The sequence below is a fragment of the Amphibalanus amphitrite genome, unplaced genomic scaffold (assembly GCF_019059575.1).
Source record: "Amphibalanus amphitrite isolate SeventyFive unplaced genomic scaffold, NRLGWU_Aamphi_draft 000383F_arrow, whole genome shotgun sequence".
NCBI classification, from domain to species: Eukaryota; Metazoa; Arthropoda; class Thecostraca; order Balanomorpha; family Balanidae; genus Amphibalanus; species Amphibalanus amphitrite.
In genome coordinates, this window is record NW_024881877.1 from 404,800 (window position 1) to 429,882 (window position 25,083).

The 25,083-nt window shown below is 48.1% G+C and overlaps 2 protein-coding genes across 3 annotated transcripts; both read left to right on the forward strand.

Annotated features, from left to right (window-relative positions):
* Positions 1 to 895: 895 nt before the first annotated feature.
* LOC122390116 (intraflagellar transport protein 46 homolog) lies at positions 896 to 13,986 on the forward strand. Of its 2 annotated transcripts, XM_043382776.1 has the most exons (11): positions 1,018 to 1,437; positions 6,514 to 6,690; positions 7,059 to 7,184; positions 8,507 to 8,583; positions 8,927 to 9,322; positions 9,643 to 9,823; positions 10,192 to 10,307; positions 10,651 to 10,853; positions 11,295 to 11,508; positions 11,877 to 12,004; positions 13,115 to 13,986. In XM_043382776.1, exons 2-11 carry the CDS (start codon positions 6,658 to 6,660, stop codon positions 13,252 to 13,254), a joined length of 1,614 nt encoding a protein of 537 aa, XP_043238711.1. In that variant the 5' UTR covers positions 1,018 to 1,437; positions 6,514 to 6,657; the 3' UTR covers positions 13,255 to 13,986. The 2 variants fall into 2 exon arrangements, with proteins under 2 accessions (XP_043238712.1, XP_043238711.1); XM_043382777.1 differs by lacking the exon at positions 7,059 to 7,184 and having other exon boundaries at positions 896 to 1,437.
* Positions 13,987 to 17,331: 3,345 nt separating this feature from the next.
* LOC122390140 (sushi, nidogen and EGF-like domain-containing protein 1) lies at positions 17,332 to 24,408 on the forward strand. Its single transcript, XM_043382817.1, has 4 exons — positions 17,332 to 17,597; positions 22,205 to 22,314; positions 23,480 to 23,695; positions 24,000 to 24,408. Exons 2-4 carry the CDS (start codon positions 22,269 to 22,271, stop codon positions 24,209 to 24,211), a joined length of 474 nt encoding a protein of 157 aa, XP_043238752.1. The 5' UTR covers positions 17,332 to 17,597; positions 22,205 to 22,268; the 3' UTR covers positions 24,212 to 24,408.
* The last annotated feature ends 675 nt before the right edge of the window (positions 24,409 to 25,083 follow it).

The window sequence follows — 25,083 nt, forward strand, 5'->3', positions numbered from 1 at the left end:
CAAATGGCTATCTCGGTTTTTTGAAAATTTTGGATTTTGGCCTAAATTTTTTTCAAAAAACTGACTTTTTTGGGAAAATCATTATAAAATCCAAAATTTTGAGTCTATCGAAAAAACCGGAATATATGTCAGAGAAGTGGTCTATGTGCACCTACATACCAAATTTTAGAAGAATCGGTTCAAAAATGTGGGAGTTATTCAAAATTTTATGACGTCACGACACACAAATTTTTTGAAAAATGACTTTTTTGGAAGTTCTAGACCTCGTACGGAAACAAAAATAGCACCATTCGATTCGCCGTGAAAAACTGCATCAGATAGACACCTTTTTAGGCCTTAACAACCAACTTCAAAATTTGACCTCACTTGACCTGACCTTGACCTGACCTCGACCTGAAATTCATCCAGAGATGGTCCATATCACTTATTGAGTGTGCTTATTGAATTCTATGAGTAAAATGACCCATAAAACATGAGTCGCACATGCCCTTTTCTATATTTTGTTTTTTGGTGACCTGACCTGACCTGACCTGACCTTGACCTTGACCTCTGAATGATATTGTATGCAACGAATATTGTCTTGGTAGCCTAAGAACACGTTTTGGGCGATCAGTCTCAGTCCATGACTCCATTCTTCGGCAACTACGGTGCAAGGCCGATATAGAAACTTGCAATTTGTACCCTTGACCTGACCTTGACCTTGACCTCAAACTTTAAATTAAGTACATGTTTTTAGTAGTTCGTGATGAGAGCTTTCGATTGGCGTTTGAATTTTCCAAATCGGACCATTAGTTCGGGAGATAACAGGGGGGGTAAAATTTACCCCCCCAGCCCCGCGCGTTCGGCTGGAGACCCCAGCCCCGCGCGGGTTAACAGTGGAAAATACCACCTCAAAGAAGTACATTTTCGGAATCAGCGCATCGAGGAGGCCCTACATACCAATTTTGAGCGAAATTGAAACACCCCGAAATATGCTGCTGTGAGGTTGATATTCGTTGCTGCTGAATTGACAGACGTCATTTTGGTACACTTTGCTAGTCCTGCTTTTGAACAGAAATTGTCGGAAGTGCTTCATAATTGCAAACATTCCCTTGTTGTCTGCTGCGTCACCAACAACAGTATATACCCTGACTTATACGGCCTTGCAACAGTGGCCACCAAGCTCATCGACTTGTGAAAAGATTTCGGGATTTATGCGAATTGCAAGGCCCTATATAACGATTTATCACCGATTTTTGCGCTGAGTTTATTGGTCCATGCTCCAACTGGTATGCTTCGTTTTTCTCATTGTAAAATAAGAGGAAATTGAACTGGAATTGGAAGAGCGAAAGCCAAGGTCAAGGCGGATGTTGAGAGCTGACTTGGTTGAGACCAATAGTATAAATGAGCAATTGACATAATACATTGATCCTACTCCAAACTTCAACTTCAAGGAAGGTATGTACCAAGGCTATAGAACTCTATGTACCTTATTGCTATCATACACGGAAGTGTGACGCCTGCTTTACGACTACCTTGATGTCTTAGTAATTCAATCTGTAGAAAAAATGCTCCTTGGCCCTGTTTCAGGTTTCTTGTCCCAATGCTATAGTGCCCTATGCTGTGCTACTGTCTTGGTGCAGCAGCCAGCATTTGAGACAAAGTCACCTTGGCGCTCTGGCATTGTGAGCATCCGAGTTTGTTGATGTTTCCATGAAAACCCTATATGGGTGTCTATGCGCATAGCTCTCAGTAGCATTGTGCTGTGAAACAGGGCCCTTAATTGTGCAATGCAACCTGCTGCTAAGTGCTAGGTACCCAGTACCAGTAGTCAGTAGTTCGGTACCAGTGCAAGCTAATCAATTTGCTTGGAATCATATTTCATAAATAACTTGGCAAGTATGTGCATGTAGATCCAGGCAGTCTCAGATGCTGCTGATAGCATACTCCGCAAGGCGCAAGGACTTTCTCCAATAAAAATAAAAAACTCAGATTTAAATTTTAACTTCCTCACAGACTCCTGCGACCTGCACAGTACCTACAAAACTAACTTTTCCCAATAAAAGTTGATTTGTTTTCTTTCTATTCTTGATAAACTGTAAATTTTCATAGATGATGGGTGCCATGGGGGGGGGCAATTGCCCCAAACTCCGATCCCTGGATCTGCCAGTGAACTGAAGCACTAACACCTACTTGGTGCCAGCAAGAGGCATCGTACTGTTAGCAGTGCCAGGCTGCCACCCATCCTTCTTGAAATTGAAGTGCCTTTATTAGTTTATTCTGCCAGTAGGTACAGTTCAGATAGTAATGCATGACTGTGTGCCACAGCCTATAAGTGTAGTGTGTATATAGCTCAAAATAATGAATTAGATACTACTAATGAGAGTATACTCAGTTCCGAAATGTAATAAACGTAAACCTTATTCCAGACTTGAAAAAATTGATGTTAGGTACCGTTGACAATTGACATGTCCAGTGTAAAGGGCGGATTGCGTCGAAATTTCAGCACAGCGTTCAGCGTAACTCCGTTCACCGAAATTTCGAAATTTCGCCCGGGTGGATGGACGAGTTTTAACCTCAGCCAACTTCAATCGCTGCACCTTACATTCGAATCATACACCCGATTCGATGACGAGTATGTAATGTTTATCCAAGGCCACCCGGTCCCGAGCCCACTGGGCTGACTTTTGTGACAACACTCTGGACGATTGGGATGCGGACTAAGATGCGGACTGGGCTGGTTGATCTTCGGGCTCCTAACCGCTGAAGTTGTGTAGGTATGGAGTGGAACGTGCCCGAGTGAGGCGACTGGCGTTGCAGCCAGTCTTTAAATGGGGTTTCGAAGGACTCGAGAAGACTGATTAGACTGCTAGGCCTGAGAGTCTTGATCATGCCCTGTAATGTAGCGTGATCTAGCTAGTTTGTTCGCCGAGTCTTGTGAAGAGAAATACAGAAATTGTGCATGCAGCTCAGTATGATCAATGATCGAAGTTCAGTGCTCCAGAATCCTGGATGATTATCCAGTCCAATTGTCTAACAACCGGTGCTGACGCTATGTTGAGCGTTATTCCCGATATTGATATGCCCTTGAATTGAGTGGCGTAATGCCTAGGAATGCCCTCCCGCGCCTAGGATTGCAACATTCAGTCAAAACACTTTGATATTGAACTATGCTGCTGAGAAATACAGGAACTTTTGGTCAAGAAATTCGTAAAACTGTTTTGTGGAATGTTGTCGAGAAACACGTGGAATGCCGCCCATCGAACGCACCTTGTAACTAGTTACAATGACTGACCTATTGCATCGTCCTGTGTCTTGCTCTCCACACATTTAGTGTAAGGCGATGCGGCGACATACGCACTGAAAAGTACCTACCATATTTGTACATTAGCTCGTAGCTGGCTATGCTTATTATTATAACTCTCTTATTGACTTCTATTCGTTTTTACACCGCTGATGATTTGTTTTCTGTACAGGCCTGTAAAGATGTTTGCGGCAAAGCTGTTTAAACGTGGTTCAAAAAAGGTTTAGTATATAACCCGTCTTCTCTCAAAACTGCATGTCATGTTTGTGTTAGTACCTGTGTATAAACGCATCATATTTGTTGAAGATTGAATCATTGAATCGGCTGATCATTTAGTCAACGCTTACCCCTTCATCGTGTCCCGCAGCTAGAATCATAGATAAGCATAACAACTGAGGATTTGAAAACATACGGGCCTCTAGTTCGAGCTGTTGTAACTTTGTAAATAACCTTGTTATGGTCGAAATTTTACCTAATTAAACATTTTTTTTCAATGCAAGGTAAGGTTGCATAAGAATACTTTGAAGTAAGCCTTACGTAGTTCGCCGTGATGTGTCCCCGTTACTCGTTAGTGGACAGTCACTCGACTCTAAGCTGGAGCCCTGCCGGAGAACAGTCAATGGCCCCAAATACGTGAGAAAGGTAAATGCGTATTACAAACGGACTATGATGCTGAGCGAATAGGAAGACCCGTTTGTGATACACATTGACTTAATGATGTATTCGGGGTCAGTGATAGGAATCGTACTGAGCCGAATATCTCTCCGTCCACACCGTTCTCCGGTCACCATGCTGTCCATTCGCTGATTCAATCTTCATTGTGACAACTTTGGGGGTTTTTACATTGACGATTTTTTCTTTGATGATTGATGTTTTTTTTCGATAATTGATATTTTGCCTACTGATCTGATGAAATAGTAGCTGTTTTGACACGCATCATTGACGCTTCATTGAACATTTAACAGCATGCGCAAAATGTCATGATTGTTGCTATCGCTTTTTACAATAGGCTGTCCTTTCGTTATTTCCTTTCCCAACAAAGGTAGCAAAAGTGCGACGACATTGGCCACTGTATCGTTAGTAGGTAAGCTGTCAGCAAGGCGCGGATCAGAACGGAACTTACAAACACAAAAGCCAGTGTTGATTAACCCGCGCCCCACTGGGGTCTGCGTATAACACGCCCTACTGGGGGGGGGGGGGCTATTCATAGCCCCCCTCCTAACTCCGAAACTACTGGGCCGATCGTCAAAATTCAAACGGTGTCTGATAGCCCCGGAAAAACTGTCGAGCGAAACCTAATTTCATTGACCTCGAGGTCACCGATGACGTCACAGGTCAGGTCAAAGTAAAAATTATTAGCATTTTGGCTTCTTCACGTTTTGGGCTCTGGCCGCCGTCTTACAAGTCAGATCAGGCTCATTTTTGCTTCACACACTCGTGAACAGATGCCCTAGAATCTAGATACTCTGAGGGTACCAAACTTGTACTTTGATTTTCAGGTCAAGGTCAGGTCATCACAGGTCACGAAAATATTATATCATCCGTCGGTCACGTGACACATGTTTTATGGTCCATTTAGGCCAAACATTTCGAATTTGATGTCGTCTGTGTCATTCGAGGTCATTTTGAGTCAAATTTAGCTTAGGTCAGGTCACTTTCAGGTCAAAAAAGGTCAAATTTTGAAGTTAAAATTTTTCAACAAAAAAGGTGTCTATTGGATGCAGTTTGAGCTCAGGAACACGATGGTGCTATTTATATTGGCGTACGATGTCGAATTCGTGCTGAAAAATTGATTTGAAAAAATTAATAATTGTTAATTTTTTGCAATAATGCGTATAACTTGGCGATTTTTTAAGATATTTAGCTAAAACTTGCTAGGGTTAGTCATAATAATGCGTTCTATCACATATATTCCGGTTTTTTTCGAAAGGTCAAAACATTTTTGAAAAAAAAAATGTAAAAATATAAATTTTGAATATTATTATATAAAATTTTCGAAATTTTCAAAATTTCGAAAATCCGAGATAGCAGTTTGGTAGCGCAGTCTATTTTGAGTCCTCTCATGCAAAGAAATTGGATCTAGCTTAAAAACTGAGCTCTTGGGAGCGATTGCCGTGGTTCAATGTTTTGCGTCGAAATCGGCCGAACATGACGTCACTCTGACGTCATTTCCGGCCGACCTATGGTAGGTACGAAGTTCAAATTTTGACACAAGGTGTCAAATTGATGCAGCCGAAGGTACTGAAATTTTGGCGTCGATACGTCAAGCGGTTTGGAAGTTATTGCAGAAAAACGGGAGGGGGGCTATAAATAGCCCCCCCCCGTGGGGCGCGGGTTAAGCTTTTTTAAATGAACTTTGTATTAAATGAACTTGCATCTATTTTTAAACTCAATTGTTGGTCTATCCACAGTATCCAGTAAACATTCCTTGTTGTACTACACAATTAGGAATGCTTATTTTTGAGCGCTGACAACACCCTTCAATCTCAAATTTTAAGTCAATTAGGTAGGATTTGAAAGTATTTACGCCAGATTATACTTAGTGGTTGGTTGGTAGGAAAGGGATGCTTGCCGCAGATGGTGATGTTCCAAGGATAGGGAAAAACTTCAATAATATCAATTGGCTTGTACCTAATTGTTTTGGGGTGAAGATAATTGATTGGCTGCCCTACCAACCTAATCTCGCCAATATTTGATACTTTTCACTGTCTCCAGCAGACTCCTCTTTCTCTGGGTCTTATCTTTCCTATCTAGCTGTATCATGATTCCTTGATTGACTATCTGTGAAATCCTCGCCAAATTTGGCGCTCATTCTGTACGATTTATTTTATCCACAATAGCCGCTGAAGTAGACATTGCACGCTGCCTTCGCTGCACGCTTCAAAGTCAGTGGCGCTCGGCCCCGCACCAGAGCCTGCGCACGGGCTCGATTGTTGTATGTACATCCCGGCTTCAGTGCCGGCCCTCTTGTGTCATACTTTCTCAAGAACAAACTTTTATCTCTCTGCTGACCTTTCGCTATGCCTTTCAATCGACCGAATCGTTTAAGACAAAAGTCGGCGCTAAGCTGCATTGATGAAGCCAGTCTTCTTGCTGCCCTAGTTTTCCTGTCTCCAACGTAACCCACTGTTAACAATTGACTCCCCATTTCGCGTGGTGACTGATCATCGGCCGGCCGCTAGACCGCGCCGGTAAGACGGGCTCGTCCGGTGACACTTTTCTGTCATCAGGCGGACGATAAGGGCTCCCCGGAGCCGGAGGAGCAGCAGGATCAGGAGCAGGAACAGGAGCAGGATCAGGAGCCCGAGGAGGTAGAGCAGCCGCTGGGGGCGGAGGGACCTGCGCCAATTGAGCACGAGGCGGCCGCTGACATCATGTCAGACGAGGAGGCTGTCATGGAGGGAAAGGTACGGTGACGGGGCACGGCCACGGCGGCTGTGGGGCTGAAAACATTAACGGGAGCTGCTGTGTGTTACTGTTTACTCTGTACCCAATGGCAGGAGTAGCTGTGTGCTTGCTCTGCAGTTTTGTACCCATTGACTATTCTGTCTTATCTGCTGTTGTGACTGTATGTACCTGGTAACTGTACCTCTTGATCTGATTGTGCCTGTACAATTTACATACATATATTATGTTGTGTCTGTGCGTAATGACTGTGGTATCTGTCACCCACTTTGTACCATCTTTGTACCCGCTGTCTTCTGTGTCTGTATTCTGTTCGTGTCTATACTCAGTGACTCTTTATCGGTACTCTGTACCCACCCACTGACGACAGCTTCTGGCCGGCTCTGGGCCGACGGCCGAGGACGATGGTGCCGGTCGCGCCGACAGCAGCGGTGCTGAGGACACAGAGGAGGCGGCTAACGCGCCGCTGCGCCTCGACCAGCGCTCTGATACTGAGGTGGCTGGTTTGACGGCGCCGCCCGCTAGGCTCTCACTGCCAACTGGCCGTGGCGAACTGCCGTGTGCGGTCCACGTGTGATGCCTGTGTGCTGCCTGTGTGCGCTACCCTAGTGTGCTGCCTGTGTGTGCTGCCCCTTGCTGCTGACCAACCTCTGTAGATGTGTGCAGTAGTTGACCCTGCCGATCCGATTGGTGAAACAGCGCTTATTTCTTCTCGAATAACGCTGCTGTTAGCGTTGGTTTCGAGGTGGCCCTCTGATTGACTTGCCAACTGGTAAAGCTAAATAAGTATGGATTTGTGTGATTATAAATTCATGCCTGATCTGCATTGCGTGACTGCTATACCGCTTGCTTTGGTTTGTAAACATGGCGTTTTGAACTATGACCGTTAAGTATTTTACCGTGAAGTGTCATATGATATTTACACCCTTAGTCCTTACATTTCAATTTACTCCTGTAGAAGAGTTATAGATACAGCCGAAAAGTCATCTGTCATCTGTCATCTGTACATAACGCAATGATGTTTGTACTTAGCTGTAGCCTGGATTGCGGTGTGTGTGTGCCCCAGTTCCCTTTTGTACGTGTAACCCTTTGCCTGCATGCAGTGCGCGCCTGGTTACCTTCGCGGGCGTCGACTTTTATGTTGGTAGCTCCATGACCATACCTTTCTCAAACGCCCGCAAAATACGTGTTACCTGTAGAACTACATTGGTAATGTTCGTTGTTCATATTATCTATGAATCTATCTATTTAAAACCCATATTATTTATCCGTGAATGTGCGTCATTGGCGTCAAACCACGCATTCGTAAGATGATTTCATGTTAACTTTATTCTTACCGTGTAAAAAAAGATAAATTAGTCTAAAGGCTGAAACAGACTCTTTCCGCATTCAGAGAATCGCATGCGAGAGCCTATTCAAATTCATTATAATTCTGCCCGCATCAATTGCATGCGGGAGATGCGTGCGATTGCTGCGAACGTGCCTCCATGCATTTGAATAGGCTCTCGCATGCGATTTCCTGACTGCGGAAAGAGTCTGTTTCAGGCTTAAGTTTAGCTTTCAATTTTGCTTGGGGCGTATATCGGATGTGCTGCGTTATCCGATGTACTGTACTCCGTTGTACTGCACTGTTTGGTTCATACAATTTACGTGTATACGATTACCTGTGGCTCTCTCACCTGCACGACTGTCCTCTACCCGGACCCCAAGCTACCCCGTCGCTCTCCCCGGCTACCTCTGACACCCACCAACCTCTCGCTGACCCCCACCGACCCCCCGCTGACCCCACCGACCCCCCCCCCCCCCCGCTGACCCCAGGAGATGCCCGCTGATGAGGGGCCTCCGGCCGACGAAGACGAAGACGAGGATGACGTCCAGAGCGCGCGCATTGAGGGGTGAGATGGGCGATAGTTCGGTGAATCGGTCACAGAGGGGTGAGCGGGGTGATAGTTAGGTGAATCGGTCAAAGAAGGGTACGGGAGGTGGCGCTACGGTCAGTTCTCCTCGGAGGGTCAGAATTTCCCAGGAGAGTGAGCGACCATTCTTTCACCCAGTACCCATTACTCCAACAGCTATCTCATGTATCCTGTACTGTACTTCACCTTGTGTCCCCTACTCGGTTACGTGTCCTGTATCCCCGTATTCCTTATCATGTCATACCTACCTATGCCCTGTATCCGACACCAGATTGTCTGTCCTGACTCCTGTCTCCTCCCTTTTCTTCCCCTGCAACTAAAGAGCCGATGAAGTGGACACAATGACTCTCGAGGGCACCGCCGAGGTCCGGATGCCGCCAGCGTCCAGCGGGTCGCTCAAGCAGCCCTTCGACTCTGAGCGCACACGCGGCGCGCGCAGCATGACTCTAGCCCGGGACTCGGGCGCCGAGGTACTCGACGAAAACGGCACGCCAGCTCCGGAGGCGGTTCCCGAGGAGCTGCGAGACAACGTTTACGGCACGCTCAAGATCGCCGATGATGGAAATATGACGCTGGAGGCCTACGACCGGCCGGCTTCTGAGACCGAGACGGCTGAGGGAACTCCCAGTCAGCTGCGCGTGCAGGCCATGATGCGTGCCGAGGCGCCGCCGCAGGCCACACCGTCCTCGCTGCGGCCGCGCGGCATGTCCATTGAGAGGTGGGAGCGGCCTACGAGCTACCACTTGGCATTCCCAGTTTTGAATGCCAATTAATGTTTAATTGGAATGGACCGTCTGCAACCTTTGGTTTATTGATAATTTGGACAATTTATTTTAATCGAGCCTGATTTTTTTTTTTGTACATTTTACGTTTGCTCCATATCTCAATCAGTTTCCTTTATTATGCAATTGCCCTTGTCCTCACCTGTCCCAGTTTCATGTTATCATTGTCTGTTCTGTGTCGGAATCCGTCAGGCTCTATCCTACCCGTTCCCATGCCGTATCCCCTGACTGTGTTCGACACCGGCGGATTCATCAGGTCGCCAGAAATGGAGGTGAACATGCGCCAGCACCTGCCGCCCGGGCCGACCATCTCGCCCGACCAGCAAAAGCTGCTCGACGAGCTCGGCATGCAGGCGGGTCCCACCGGCTTCAGCAAGACCAAGGAGGTCCACATGCTGGCCTCGGACGTCATGATGGAGACGATGGAGGCCAAACTGGTGCGTGCCTTTCGGTTCTGGAGTCGTGGAGAAGGTCGTTCTCGCTGCCGATAGCAGCAGTCGGGTGGTTGTGTTGTCGACACTGGGCTCCCTGAGTCATTTTACTGGGAAGACGTGGAGGCGGCGTTTCGACTTGTTAAGCCTCGCTTGATATGTTATGTCCTGTTCTGTCAGATCTGAATCACTTAACACTGTTCTGGTAATTGACTCGTTCCCTTTCCTTGTCGTGCAATGTCATGTCTTGCAATGTCCTGTCCCGTCTTAACCCTGCCTTACCCTGCGGTGTGGAGCCCTGACCAACAGTTTTTATACAATATTGAACCTTGTCCTGAACCCCTTCCCGAATCCTCTCCCCTTCCTATCCCCAGGGTATCTCCTGGCGTCGTGACATGGACCGGGAGGAGGCCATCGACGAGGCTCGCGCCCAGTACTACGAGCATTTCGCCGGCCAGGCCATCTTCAAAGAAGTCGGCCTCAACGAGCCGTAATCATCCCCCTTCCCGTTTACCTGTTATCATAGACCTCTGTATACAGAGGTATATGCTGTTACCTAATGACATTTGGGTTACGCTGGTGGTGTGTCATACTGTCTAATCTGTGTTGTTGTCAGTGTCTATCTAATTCCATGCTTTTGACCAGGCCTTCCGTCTAATCGCTCTCTGTAAGCACCTGCCAAGTCTTTTTCTCACCTGATCATTTGCTGTGACTTATGCCTCTCTCACCAGAGCGTGCGTTCCAACAGACTACCAAGTGCGAGCACCATGTTTCATCTCTTTCTCCTTCCACTGTCTCTAGCATATTTGCCCCCCCCCCCCTTCTCCGATCAGGGCGTACGACCCGGCCGACTACGAGCACCTCACGGTTCCACCGGAGATCGCCCAGATGTTCCAGTTCATCACTAGCTACACGCCACAGACCATCGACCTTGAGCACAGACTGAAGCCGTTCATTCCCGACTTCATCCCGGCCATCGGAGACATCGACGCGTTCATCAAAGTGGAACGGCCCGACGGCAAGGCGGACTCGATTGGTGAGTAGTGGGATGGTGATGGGCTGAGACGGAGCAGGCTGCTCAGATGAAGTGCACTATGTGGGCTCGGTTGATCATGTTCTTTTTTATGCGGGACGTGACTGTGACGGTTTTTAGTTTTTTTATTGCGTCGGTTGTGTTTAACTTAGTAGCAGACTCTGCAAATTGTTTTGTATTGCCACTGAGCATGACAGAATGGCCAGAGCCAGCTATGGTAAAATTTTTATTATTTCACGATGTTCAGTTGCGTCACCCAGCCTCCCCCGCCTCTCGTCCCGTCTCCCGCCGTATCGACTACCTCTCTAATCTCAGTATCGGTCGATGAGCTCCGATCGGCTCGGCCCACGCCGGGAGATATCCTGTTCTCCGGGCGGACCGGACCCGTGAGTCGCCCCGGGACCAGTCTGTCGGACGATCTGACCCTCCCGCCCGCCATGCCAGGTCTGTCCGTGCTGGACGAGCCGCGCGCTCAGCAGAGCGATAAGAATGTGTTGGATCTCCAGCTGCGTGCTGTCGCCAAAACCACCACGCATAAACAGACGACTGTGGCCAGCGTGCCCAACGCCGACCGTAACCACAAGGCCGTGGAAAAGTGGATCAAAGACATCGGCGACCTGCACAGGTCCAAACCGGCTCCGTCCGTCCACTACAACAAGTGAGTTGGCTTCTTTGTATAAAAAACGACTTAGTAAGATTTAAGTCGTTTTTTCCCTCGAAATAGCATTTAGTTGTCTTGAAGCGACGTGAGCCATAATGCTTCTGAATGTTTCACATTGAAGGATAGTTGGCTAGTGTGTGTAGTCGTATCGCGTCTGCATGTCATAATTGCCATAATCGCCGCGTCTGCCTGTTTTGACACCTGCGCTTTACACTGCCTGTAAACGACAAGCTGAGATGTCCTCAGATCCTACGCAATCCTCCGTTTTTTTTTTTGTCATTTTCCTTTAATAGTTATTTTCTCGAAAATTTCCCAAACGACTGGCGAGTCTTGAATGAACAATTATTGTCTGTGTTTTGCCCCAGGCCGATGCCGGACATCGACTACCTGATGCAGGAGTGGCCGGCCGAGTTTGAGGAGGTCCTCTCCAGCACACATCTGCCGACAGCCGACCTCGACTGTGACCTGGCTACATATGTGGATATCATTTGCAGTGAGTTGGGGCAGAGGGGGTGTACTCGACTGTGACCTGGCCACCTATGTGGACATCATCTGCAGTGAGTTTCGGAGGGGGGGGGGGATAGGGAGGTGTTCTCGACTGTGACCTGGCTACCTAGGTGGACATCATCTGCAGTGAGTGTCGGGGGAGGGGTGTCGGTTCATCTAGTGTTTGTGTCTTGTCAATGATAATTCATGTTCCAGGCAAAAGTAAAACACCAATTATTGGGATTCTGTATTGTGCGAAATTACGATGCTTTGCTTTTTAGCTCCGGCTCTTTTGTCTAGCGAGACCATTGCAGAACCAAAAGGATGATAGGAGTTATGGTGAGACGCTGGTTTGGGCGGACAGCCTGATGCGCTGCCGAGGCTGAGCCCGTCACGAGGGAAAGGTCACTCATCCTTGCAAATGCCGGTCCCGTAGCTCACTCAGTCTGTAGAGCGTTGGACTCCGCGTGGTGAGAGCACGCGTTCCCGGTTACAACTGTCCGGGTTCGAAGGGCGACGGGCGCTTGACATTTATGGGCCTACTGACATGTATGGTTGCGGTTGGTGGCAGGCCGTAGCCAGACGAAGTCAGTGAGGGAACCGGCCGTGCGCGGCTATGTGCGCACGTTAAACTTTGTACTCTAAATTTTGCCATAGAGCCGGAATTGCGCAATCTGAGGGTAGAGGGTAGGCTCAACGCAACAAGCTTCGCTTAGCGCGGCTCTGTCCTTGTGAATCCTTCCATTCAAAATGTTAGGACTAAATTCAAAATAGTAAAGAAAATTGTCACCCCGCCGCACAGGAACATATTATGATGGGAACTACTGTAGTAGGATGAGCCTGACCGTCCATCCCGAGACAGGGCTGCGAGGCGTGAAGGAGCTGGATTTTACCGTGATAGTGGCTAAGAAGGATCGTGTATTTTCCTCTCCCTGCTTTAGCTTTCGTTGACCTGATCATTTTCAAATATGATGTAATGGTCGCCGATGACCATGACTGCAGTCTGGGTATTTTAAACCCCCAATAAGTTAAGTCATCAGTATCAATGTGTCTTCAAGACAGTCTTCAGTTGTCTGTTTTTCTTTGCTCAGTAGGTGACAATCCGCGTGTGTTGCAGGCATCATGGACATCCCGGTGTACAAGTCCAAGGTGCAGTCCCTGCACGTGCTGTTCACGCTCTACAGCGCCTTCAAGCAGTCGGGTCACTTCGGTCAGCAGCCGGAGGCCAACCCCAATTACCAGCAGATGACCCTGTGAGGTGCCCGACTACGCCGGCGGTAGGGAGCGCTGCTGATCAGCCGCCCGCGCGCTGCCGTCGCGGCCTGGCGAGGCACGCGCCTTGGGGTGTCTGTGCTCCACTGTATAATCCGTCCAACGCTGAGTCTGAGTTCGTTCTCGCGCTCAGACTTTTCACTGGCCGTATATCAATCACTACAGTACCAGTACCACTACTGTACCACTATTTCACTGGCCACCATATCAGTACAGGCCGTGTTTGCTGTTTACTGGTCTAGTCACCGTCCAAAGGAAGATACCATGTGATAGGAAGTGAAGCACTTTGATGCTGCTGTGGAAATGGCCAGATCTCGATGCGGGCTCAAGTGAACACAAACTCGTCATTCCGTCCGCTGTGTTCTACTATGCCGTTGCCCGTTTGTTTTGTTGCGACAGAGGTAGCTGTTTGCTTGCGTCAACTGTCTAGTCAATTCGCGACGAATTTTGTCAGTGCTAATGGAAAATCAATCGTATTTTATGCACCATTTATGACCATATTTGTTCACTGTGAGACTCTAACTCGTGTTCATCTTTGTTTTTGCGCTGCATTGTGCTCATCGCTTCAGTTCACCATTCGAGTAGCTTACTTGAACACTGCATTGTTGCACTGTGCATCCGTGGCTCGGGTGTACCGCCGGCGGTCAATCTGTGGTTGATCTCTCACTCTGACCGCATGTGTGTTCTCGGCCTCAATACAAGATGGTCAGTCGGTTATTAAAGGTCTTTGAATGGCGGTAGACCGTATCTCTGCACCGGTATAACTACATATGCCGGATGAAAACCACTGACCTGAACATCATGCAATGAGCGTTAGTTTTAATTGGTAAAGCGCCTACAATCGGCGAATAAGAATGGATGGTGGTATTATCTCATCCATGGAAATACAGTTTTATGGTATATTTATTAGCGGGTTTCATAATCCATTCTATTTATTCTTTTTGAATAAACGAATCTGTCTTTAATGCGTCTTGCATATCATTAATATCAATGCCTAAACAGACACAGTTTTTCTTTTTGCCATCATTGGCTGGATGATGAAGTACCGAGTATTGCTGGTCCATAGACCAAACCCTTTTTATAAACGACCGACATCATTTGTCACGGAGGGTCCCCGTGATATAATCACGCCTTGTGCGCGTTTTTCGCCCCACTTCCGACTGACAATTGGGACGCTGTCGTGACGCCGGCTGCGTCGTCAAATGCCACCGTGCCTGGCCTGCCAATTGCGTCTCGGAGGCAAAAAGTGGTTTGTCGGTGGGCGCGTGTCGCCGTGTCGTGTGGCGTGGCGTGGCTAACGGGTGTCGGTGGTGACAGGTGCTACCGGGCGGTGTGACCCGACCCGGTAGGCAGCTGACCTAGACAACGGCTGACGGTGTGACCCCAACCGGCAGGGTGACCCGACTCTGGCCGTTAGTTGTTATCTTACTGCGTGACCCGATCGGGTAGACCGCTCACCGGATAACGCTAATGCCGGCGACCACGCGGATAGCTGGTCCCGACCACAGCAGGCAGCTGCTGACCACGCTACATGACCAAAACCACATACGGCAGCTTGTAGACGGAAGCGTGACCCCGACACCGGCGGGCGACTATGGCGGCAGAGATAACGTGATCCCGAGTCTGACCGCAGACGCCAGCGTGACCCGATCACACACAGGGTCTGACCACGAGTACAGCCGTTAGCTCCGACTTTTGACACCGCATCTGACCCCAACACCGCACCGGTCGACATCTGGCGCCGCGGGTTTGAGAGTTCGTGGGTTCGCGGGGTTGCGGCGGCGACTCGACGTGCAGTTTTGGGAGTCATGGTAACGGCTTGACACCGGCTGCAGCAGAGCCTGACTGAGTCTTCAGTTAGGTGAGCAGGGTGCCGGGCAGTTGCCAGTTGTGTTTCTGGTTTATCATAGCAAAATAAACGCTAAATTCGCGTGACAATGGCGTCAGCGGATCAACGTCCTAGGATAGCCACGACAGAAAACGGCTCTCAGTGTAGCAAATAAATCTGTCGGTCAGTTAGGACCGTGACTACCTCACTCACGCTTGTGCCGATTCCGATTGTTGTTTGACAGTGCTTATCCCGACTTCGTCTTATCAGTTCCAAAGCTCTCGACAGGGTCGGGTTTATAGGCACAGTCGCAACACCACTCAACACATCGGCTATTGATCGATAAGGCGGGACACGTCGACACTTTTCTACGGTCCTGTCGCTAGAGGGAGGAATTGGGGAAATTGGCCATACTTGGGAACCTGAATCGAGCGCTACTCTCACGGTTTCCACGGATTTACAATACACACTTCATAGTTCATAGCTAGGTTATTCGGAAAACCGTTGGCGTTGCCGAGAAAACCGGCATTTGAAACTATAGTGACTGGCGTTTTTTTTTTCTTTCAGTACCTAAGTAAAGCTAACTTTGCGAAAAGTAATGACCTCATAACGTATCTTATGTAGGTCATTCGAAAGGATGACGATGACGTGTATATTCGAAAGGAATTGTACCGTTTATCTGCTAATTTCGTGCTATAAGGATCTGTACCTGTTAAGAATAAATGAAAGGTTAAAAAGATTAAAAAAATTGCTCTGAATTACACTAATATCCGTTTAACGGAATTAAATTCCTACCTTTACTTACGAGCGACGACACCTACGAGCAGGTTATGCCTGCGATGGAAAAAAGGATGAATTAGATGACACCTGAGAGAGATAATAACAGGAGTAACATCAGCATGCATGAATATTTTCGCGCGGTAGTTATGTTTGCATGAGCTGGTTAGTTATGTATAAGTAAGTTGTGATGTGTTCATGTTCGCCTGCGTTTGTTCCAGCCGGCTAACTCTCCATGGTCCATAATGTTCGACGCCACGCTCCGGCGCCCCGTGCGTAAGCGCCGTCACCGCCTCAGTGGCGATGGCCCACTGACCCCCACTGGATCGGACAAAACTGTACTGTTGCCCGGTACAATTGGGAGCTCACGCGCAGTGACGCCCGACGTAGTGGCTGCCGGAACAGCGGCCCCGCGTCACACCTCGAATAGACGGACTGTCAGGGTAGCAAACACCCTGAACATACGGAGTGCCGAAAGTAGGTAACACACTAAACTTATGGGTTTTCTTCTTATGGATATAGACTGTGACAGACGTATCTCGCAAGTCGCACTGTTGAGCTGGCAGAAGGAGAGCTCCTTGATAGCTCTATCAATGATCTAATGATGGTAAAGCTCTAGGCATGCATTAGTTCACATCCCATCATCTATCCATTGCAGCACCACGAACGTCGAGTGAATCCCAAAGTATGCAGAAACTAAGTTGTTTTGATTTAGCCTCTTCCTAGAAGTGAGCCATTTTCCTCGTCAGTACAACTACCCACGAGTACCTTTCAGATGGATGCTGTACGACGTCCAACCTTACCAAATGTTTGGTCTGTGGCGGGCCTGAAACCGAGTACATCGCTCACCTATCGATTCGTTGTCTACCTGCATAGGTATGCTATTAGTGAGTAGTCACCAATCCAATCACCATGACACTATTTATCCAGACCACTATACCATTAGCCCATCCCTTATAAATTAAAAACTGCGATGTCAAAAAGAAATCCGAACAAACAAGCTCCGTAAATCATAGGCGGCGGAACGGGGAGGGCACTGGGGCACCGTGCCCGCCTTTGATTTCGGCATTTTAACATTAGCGCTATGGACATTGCATGGAAAGAATGGGATCAAAAGACGGCAGTGCCCCCCCCCCCTTAATTGAAGGTTTTCCGCCGCTACTGCCGTAAATAAAATACAAAAACGAACTAAAGTGGTTAAATGCCTCAAGCTCGATCAAACTCGAGATCTCCCAAAGGAGCCAGTTATAGCCAGTTGCTGTCCGAGGCCCTTCGAGCTGGATCGGGACTCGGCCATCCCCACTTCGGTGAGAGGGCGGGAGAGGCCGTCTACCCACCCTCTCTCCCGGTGAACGAGGGTGACCTGACCTCGCCAGCTGATGGGTCATGTAGTGGTGGGCTAAGCATTGCGAGTACCTACTCAATACTCGTTTAGAGCATGCTTCTCAGCTTTGGCTACTCTTTGTTGCGACTTTTAAACGCTTGTGCAACTTTTTTACACCGTCATTTGCTAAGGTTCGACAGCAGACCGTGTTTTGAAATCATAATGTTTTTAATGTCATAGCCCTTCGATACTCAAATGTCAGTCACTCGGTGTACTTGTCAAAGGCAGAGCAGCTCTGACAGCTGAGCCGGACGAGGCGCTTTTATTCCGCGGCTGGCGGCGGCTGAGTGTACTGCGGGCTGCTACAGGCGACGCTTCTGGGACTAGGCAAACTAGGCGGTAAGAATTATGTTAACCCTCGCATGTGGGGCGTTCCACGACAAATCGACAAGTGCCCTGCACCCTCATATTTTATTTTTTGCTTAAAATTGGTCTAATGGGTTGTGATGGGCGGGGAAGCCAGCTGTGGCAAGGATTTTTTTCTTCGAACAACGGTTTCCGAGATATAGCCTAGGGCAATTCTTGGAGTTCGCGCTGCAGCCCTATGTTTGGCGGCCTATAACTCAGAAACTATTGGTTTTTTGCGATAAAAACTTCATATGGTTCAACTCACAATCAACCAACAAACATTTTGGCTATCTTGGATTTTCAATTTTTGAAAATTTTGATCACGTGACCTTTTGTCCTATTTTTCGAAGAGTGACCTTGATATTTTCCCCACTGAAAGTTGCAATTTAGTCTGATGACGATTAAAGCCTTATCAATGGTCATTCATATACGATAATAAAAAAAAGTGGTTATCGCCCTGCGTTGACCTCAGGTCAGGTCATTTTTATGACCTGTCCATTTTTACGAGCGGGAGCGACAGCGAGATTTCGAGAATAAAGCAAGATAGCGACAAGCGGTAAACGGTAAAGGGTACACACGGATAAGGTCTATAATTTTTACTGAGGTCATTTTCAGGTCAGGTCAAAGATGACGTCACAGGAGCTAAAAGGAAGTCAAAATAGCGGCACTATACATATATATGAAGTTTTTCTCGAATAACTTTCAAGGTATCCCAGCTAGGAACAAACTAATAGCACCATCGTGATCCTCTCGTCGATCCGCATCGAAACATATGTATGTTGACCTCGAAAGGTCGAAAGGTCAAAAGTTGACCTTAGGTCACGTGATCTAAGGTAAACTTTTGACCTTTCGACCTTTCGAGGTCAACATACATATGTTTCGATGCGGATCGACGAGAGGAGCACGATGGTGCTATTAGTTTGTTCCTAGCTGGGATACCTTGAAAGTTATTCGAGAAAAACTTCATATATATGTATAGTGCCGCTATTTTGACTTCCTTTTAGCTCCTGTGACGTCATCTTTGACCTGACCTGAAAATGACCTCAGTAAAAATTATAGACCTTATCCGTGTGTACCCTTTAACGTTTACCGCTTGTCGCTATCTTGCTTTATTCTCGAGATCTCGCTGTCGCTCCCGCTCGTAATAATGGACAGGTCATAAAAATGACCTTACCTGAGGTCAACGCAGGGCGATAACCACTTTTTTTATTATCGCATATGAATGACAATTGATAAGGCTTTAATCGTCATCAGACAAAATTGCAACTTTCAGTGGGGAAAATATCAAGGTCACTCTTCAAAAAATAGGACAAAAGGTTAGGTGATCAAAATTTTCAAAAATTGAAAATCCGAGATAGCCAAAATGTTTGTTGGTTGATTGTGAGTTGAACCATATAAAGTTTTTATCGTAAAAAACCAATAGTTTCTGAGTTATAGGCCGCCAAACATAGGGCTGCAGCGCGAACTCCAGGAATTGCCCGAGGCTATATCTCGGAAACCGTTGTTCGAAGAAAAAAATCCTTGCCACAGCTGGCTTCCCCGCCCATCACAACCCCTTACACCAGTTTTCAACGATGAATAAAATATGAGGGTGCAAATTTAATTTTTTATTTGTCGATTTGTCGTGGAACGCCCCATGTGTAGGGGGGTCGGATGGACCCCCCCATGGTTTTTCGCGAATAACTCGCGTAAAAAGTGGCCGATGGCGACGAAACTTTCAGTACCCTCGCATTGATCAATTTTACACCTACCCTGAAAATTTCATGACCCTGACCCAAATGACCTTTGACCTGTGACCTCTTTTCCGAGACCATGTTTGGCCGGAATCGCGATTTCGCGTATGTCGGCTCGCACTAGCCGCGTGTTTGCAAGCTTTTCGTGGTTTCAAACGTTCAAACATGTGATTTGATGTTACTCCCGTGTGTGTCAAGGTCACCTGAAGGTCAGGTCAGGCTGAGCTCCTGGTCGGCCACATGGGGTCTGTCTCTAAACCCAGCCAAATGTAAAGCATTCAGTGTGACTCTGCGGCGCGCTCCCGTTCGGACCACCTACCGTATTGGCAGCGCTGTTCTGGAGAGCGTAGACGAGATCAAAGATCTTGGCGTCACAATTGACAGCAAGCTGTCATTTTCGGCGCACGTGTCCCGGATTGTATGCCAGGCAAACAGGGCCCTAGGCCTGATGATCAGAACCTTTCAGGCCGGGACTAAGAGATCGAAATTTAACAAACATACGTTACTCGTTACTTACTATGCCAATGTTCGTTCAATTTTGGAATACGGTTGCGTGGTCTGGGCGGGAGCGGCCAAATCCCGCACAGAGCGGGTTGATCGTGTGCAGCACAAATTCTTGTTGTGGTTGAATAGCCGCACATCCTCGCCATGTTCCTCTCTGTCCTATCCTTCTCTTCTGCATCATTTTGGTATTACATCACTGTCTGTCCGTAGAAACCAACACGACCTGCTCTTCCTGAGGAATATCCTGGCCGGTAAAATCCGTTCTTCTAACCTCCTTGGTAGATTTCCGCTCCATGTGCCGCCGCGATCAACCCGCTCACAGCGGCTCTTCGCCGAGCTTCCCTGGCGCGTACGGACCGTCGGGGATGGTTTTCTGCGCCGACTACCGAGGGCCATGAACGTGTTTTTAACTAGAAGTCCCGCTGATGTTTTTAGCGATAGTTTCTACACTTTTAGAGGACACGTTTTAAACTATGTGAAAGGGCTGGAAGCGGCGTGATCGCATCCGCTGTGCTTTTAGTGTTTCTTGTTTACTAGGCTTTTTAGGCTATTATTTATTTATTTACATCTCCTGTGTTTATAACCCTACGTGTTTTTATCTTCAGTGTGTGTGTGTGTATGTAGGTGTGTGTGTGTTGTGTGTGTGGGTGTGTGTTGTTTTACTGTCTCTTTGACTTCGCCTTTTAAGTGGACTTATTGTCTGTTGGCGATTTTAAATATACAAATACAAATACAAATACAAATACAAATTGACCTTTGGTGACCTCGGGTGACCTCGGTTCACTTTTTCGAGTTTTACATGTTTCTAGGCTAGTTTTTGGAGCTGAATTCGAATTTAGCAACCATTTGAACATTTACGAAGCAGTTTTGGTGACTTCGTAACATGTTACGAAGCTGTCAGAGGCGGTTGACACGTACTACGAATACCCGTCACGACGCCTACTGGTTGACCTGACCTGACCTGACCCGACCTGGTCTAAATGCTTCAAGACATCATCTGTGATCAAAACTAACACGATATTCGTGATCAGCACCCCGAAAAACCCCTCAGCAGCCACACTTTACGACTTTCTAACAGGTCCCGATTTTCCCGACTTTGGGTCATTGACCTGACCTGGAAGGTCAACCAATGACCTAGGACCTTAAAATTGGGTATCATCGGCTTCCTCTCGTCACGGGCAACACGCTCGTTTTTTTTCGCGAAGCTCTAGCTCAATCAGGGGCCAAACGGCAAGGGGGGGTCCAACCGACCCCCCCCCCCTACACATTAGAAGCTGGCAAACGCCGCACACATGCGAGGGTTAAAAGATTCCATTTGTATAACCATTCAGTCAATTGTGAGCCTTTATGTTGTGTATTGGACAAAAACATTCGGCAAAGTACGAGGTCCATTGGATAACATTAATTAAACCTCATTCAGTTACAATTTTATTCGACCACAAAAGCCTGACATACCTACCTCTAAAACACTTTTTGTGAAATCTTTCGAGTGCTTATGATGTATTTAGCTGATAGGAAATGCGAAAACTTCCCCTTACCTAATTGTTTTTTATTGTTGTTTTTTATAGTCCCTTTGACATAGCACTGAAAATAGCTCAGTTGGTAGAGTGTTGGGCTCCGCGTGGTGAGAGCACGCGTTCGCGGTTATGACAGTCCGGGTTCAAAGCGCGACGGACGCTTGACATTTATGGGCCTCCTGACTGGTATGGTGGCGGTTGGTAATGGTGGCAGGCCGTAGCCAGGCGAAGTCAGTGAGGGGACCGGCCGTGCGCGGCTATGTGCGCACATTAAAATTTGGACTCTAAATTCTGCCATAGAACTGGAGTTGCGCGATCGGAGGGTAGAGGACAGGGTCACCGCAACAAGCTTAGCTTAGCGGTGGCTCTGTCCTTGTGAATCCTTCCCATCAAAAGGTTCGGACTAAATTTACAATAAAAAAACGTAATAAGGAATACAATATCAATTATTGAATATCAACGTTGTCCTTTTTTCCTTTCCTAGAAAGCTACCTATAACATTATTTGAATTTCCCATAAACAAACGGCTGATATTCCACTGCTATGGCACAGCCGGACACCATATGCTACGAACGTTCGTTTCCTTTCATTCATAATTTACAAAGTGCGGATGTTTGCACCGTCAGATTTTTACATTTTTGCTAATCCTTTGTCTCTCGTTTCGATGTTCTGCACGATTCTCAAAAGCATTAGGTAATATGTCACGGTTGCAACGGTGACCTTTAAATCAGGGTACGGCTTAAAACTGCGCAAAACTAGTGCGTCACCGGCTGCAGCGTGTCGGTCGGACGGACGGCTGCGGTGGGGGCGTGACAGCCCCCCCCCCCCTCCCCCTGCTGCACAGGTTATAAAGCGCCTGTCTGCTGCGAACAGGACAGACAGCCGATAGCCAGAGCACAGTGATAACCATGCTGCTGTGGACCGTACTGGGTGTCTTTGCTGCCTGCGGATTATGTAAGTCAACGTTTTCATTGCTGCAGCGTATTATCCATGCCGGACTATTATGATAGCATAGTTTAACCCTCGCCCATATAGGGGGGGGTTGGTGCAACCCCCCCCCCCCTGAGGCTTTTCGGAAATAGTGCAAAAACGGCGGCGCGCAGCGCCGCCAAATTTTGGGTACCTTATGGGGCAAATCTTGCGCATCTTTTGATAAAAAAAAAATTGACCGGGTCATGTCAGGTCACGGAGTTATGACGTCACAAAGGGAACAGCCTCCGGCCGGATTTTCACAAACTGAGTGCCAACGCCCGAGGTTTCCTGCCGGTGGTACGGACATCGGTTGATGGATCGTGATGAAACTTCCCATGCATGTTGGGGCAAGTATTGGCTATCATATGGTATAAGAAACTTGACCGGGTCAGGTCAGGTCACGGAGCTATGACGTCACAAGAGGAACAGCGTCCGGTACTATTTTTGAAAAGCGCCCGAACCACTATTTTGCTAATTCTTGTCACCTCAATGGGAATATGCAGCAATATTAGCTTCTATAGGGAGCAAATGGACCTCCCAAATCCAAAAATACAATCAGATTTCAAAAATTTAAATTTTGATTTTTCGAATTTCTGCCGCCGACTGTGACCTTGCCGACTTCCGGCGCTCCCAACGCGCCATTTTTAGAGCTAGGGAAACGAAATACATACCAAACGATAGAAAATTGATCAAGGAACACGATAGTGAAGGTTTAAAGTCGATATCTTCCACCGTTTTGCCGCAATCGCCGCGGAAAGTTGAAGAAAGTCTATTTCTCCGAAAAATTTGACCTTTGACCGGTCAAAAGTAGGTCAAATGTTGACCTAGGACCAAAAAATATACCACCAATCGCGAGATCTCGGCGAGAGCAATCCGTTGGTCTTTTCCGCTAAGCTCTACGACGTTCCGTTTTCAAACGCCAAAGGGGGGTCGCACCAACCCCCCCCCCCCTGCATGGGCGAAGGTGGCAGATCGCCGTTTACGGGCGAGGGTTAACTTAGTAATGATGAAATGGTAAAGTCTCTGCTGACGATGTAATCCAGCTGTATCTTGCACTGCTCCCCGCCCCTGTGCCCCGCACACTGGTCACTGACTGTGTCACTGACACTGACTCCGTGCCACTGACCCCTCCCCGCCGCCCCGGCAGCCGCGGCACGCTCTCCGGCGCTGTGCGTGAACCAGCCGTGCCACCCGCCAAACCGCTGCGAGGACCGAGGGCAGGGAGTGTCCGTGTGTGTGCTGCCCAGCCCGCCCACCTGCGCCGCCACGTCGTGTTTCGTCGGCTTCGATTGTGTTCTTCAGCAGCAGACGTGTCGGTTCCGGCCCTGCAAGCCGCAGCCGACCTGTATAAAACAGGGCACCAGTAAGCTTAACCTGTAAAGCTGACTAAGATACGAGCGAGGTGTGGCTAAAAAGAAACCGATACGAATATTCGTATATTTGTCAATTTATCATTTGAATTATTGTGCTATATTTTATCTGACTGATATTTTTTGCTTTCCTTTTGGAGCACAATTATTCGGAAAACCGGCGTAAAACCTGTTTTGTTATACTTATGCAGAAGTAATCATTTGGTCAATCTAATTAATCCCTCCACCATTCCGCCGAGTCCGCCTGAAGTCGCTTTGTGTGCTGCACTCAGTGACGCTGATATGCTCCGATTGCAGACCCGTGCGGCCTATGCATCGCTCCTAACGAGTTTTGCGAGCTGCAGCCGGCCGACGGCTCGCCTCCCACCTGCCGATTTGTGGTGGAGCCTCGCTGCGACAACAAGCGCTGTCGCTACGGCGAACAGTGCGAGGAGGAGCCGCTGGTTTGTATCCGCGCTCCGTGCGCGCTGGACCTCCAGTGTCGCCGCCCGTGCGGTCAGCGCGGTTAGGGCGGGACGGTACTGCCAGCGGCAGCAGAGGAGGGCCACGGTGGCAGCGGATTTTAGTAGACGGGAGGGAGATGGGAAAATGTAGGCGATAAGAATCGGCGATGATGAGGCATGCTGCCACGAACTATGGCTGTTGCTGGGCATACTGATGTAACGGCGCTTTTATGAATGCGAATGAATAAAGTTGTTTCATCTAACGCGTTTTCATCAAAATAGTGCATTCAAACTGGTAGCTCGTGGGCAGATACGAAGTCTGGTATGTGTAAAAAAGCCCAGCGGCAGCGTTGTGATGAGTGTAAATCACTAGCATTGCCGCCGGTCCTCTATCCCTCCAGGTCAATCAAACCGAGTGCACCTATCACTGAAAACGTTACTCCCCAGCCCGCCCGTGGCTACCGCCCCGCTCCGATGCAGAGCCGCGCCGTCGGCTGCGTCCGTGTGCCATTTTCAGGTGCGCCGTTTGCGACGCACCAGTGACGCCGGTGACGCGCGCGCTGCTCCCACAACTGGGCCGTGACCATACCGTGGAGCGGTGCTCACGGTTACATCGCCACCGCCCGAGGAGCAAGGAGGTCGTTCGGGAAGGGCGGGCGCCGATGACGGTATGCTATCGGCGAGGGCAAGTTTAGGTACAGCCCACCGCTAAAGTAATGCGCGGTTTTACCAATCTCAACGGATGACTTTGACTGACGCTTTTTAAATACGAAATGGTCCAGGAGTGGACAGAAAAAGATAAACGTGCAGCTGCAAGGATGACTTCACATGCAAGCCACATTCCAAGTTGCATTGTAGTCTGGCAAGTCGTTCCTAAAATACAGATGCAAATTTCATGCATGAAAGCATAACCGAAACTGAAACTTCTGCGGTGAACT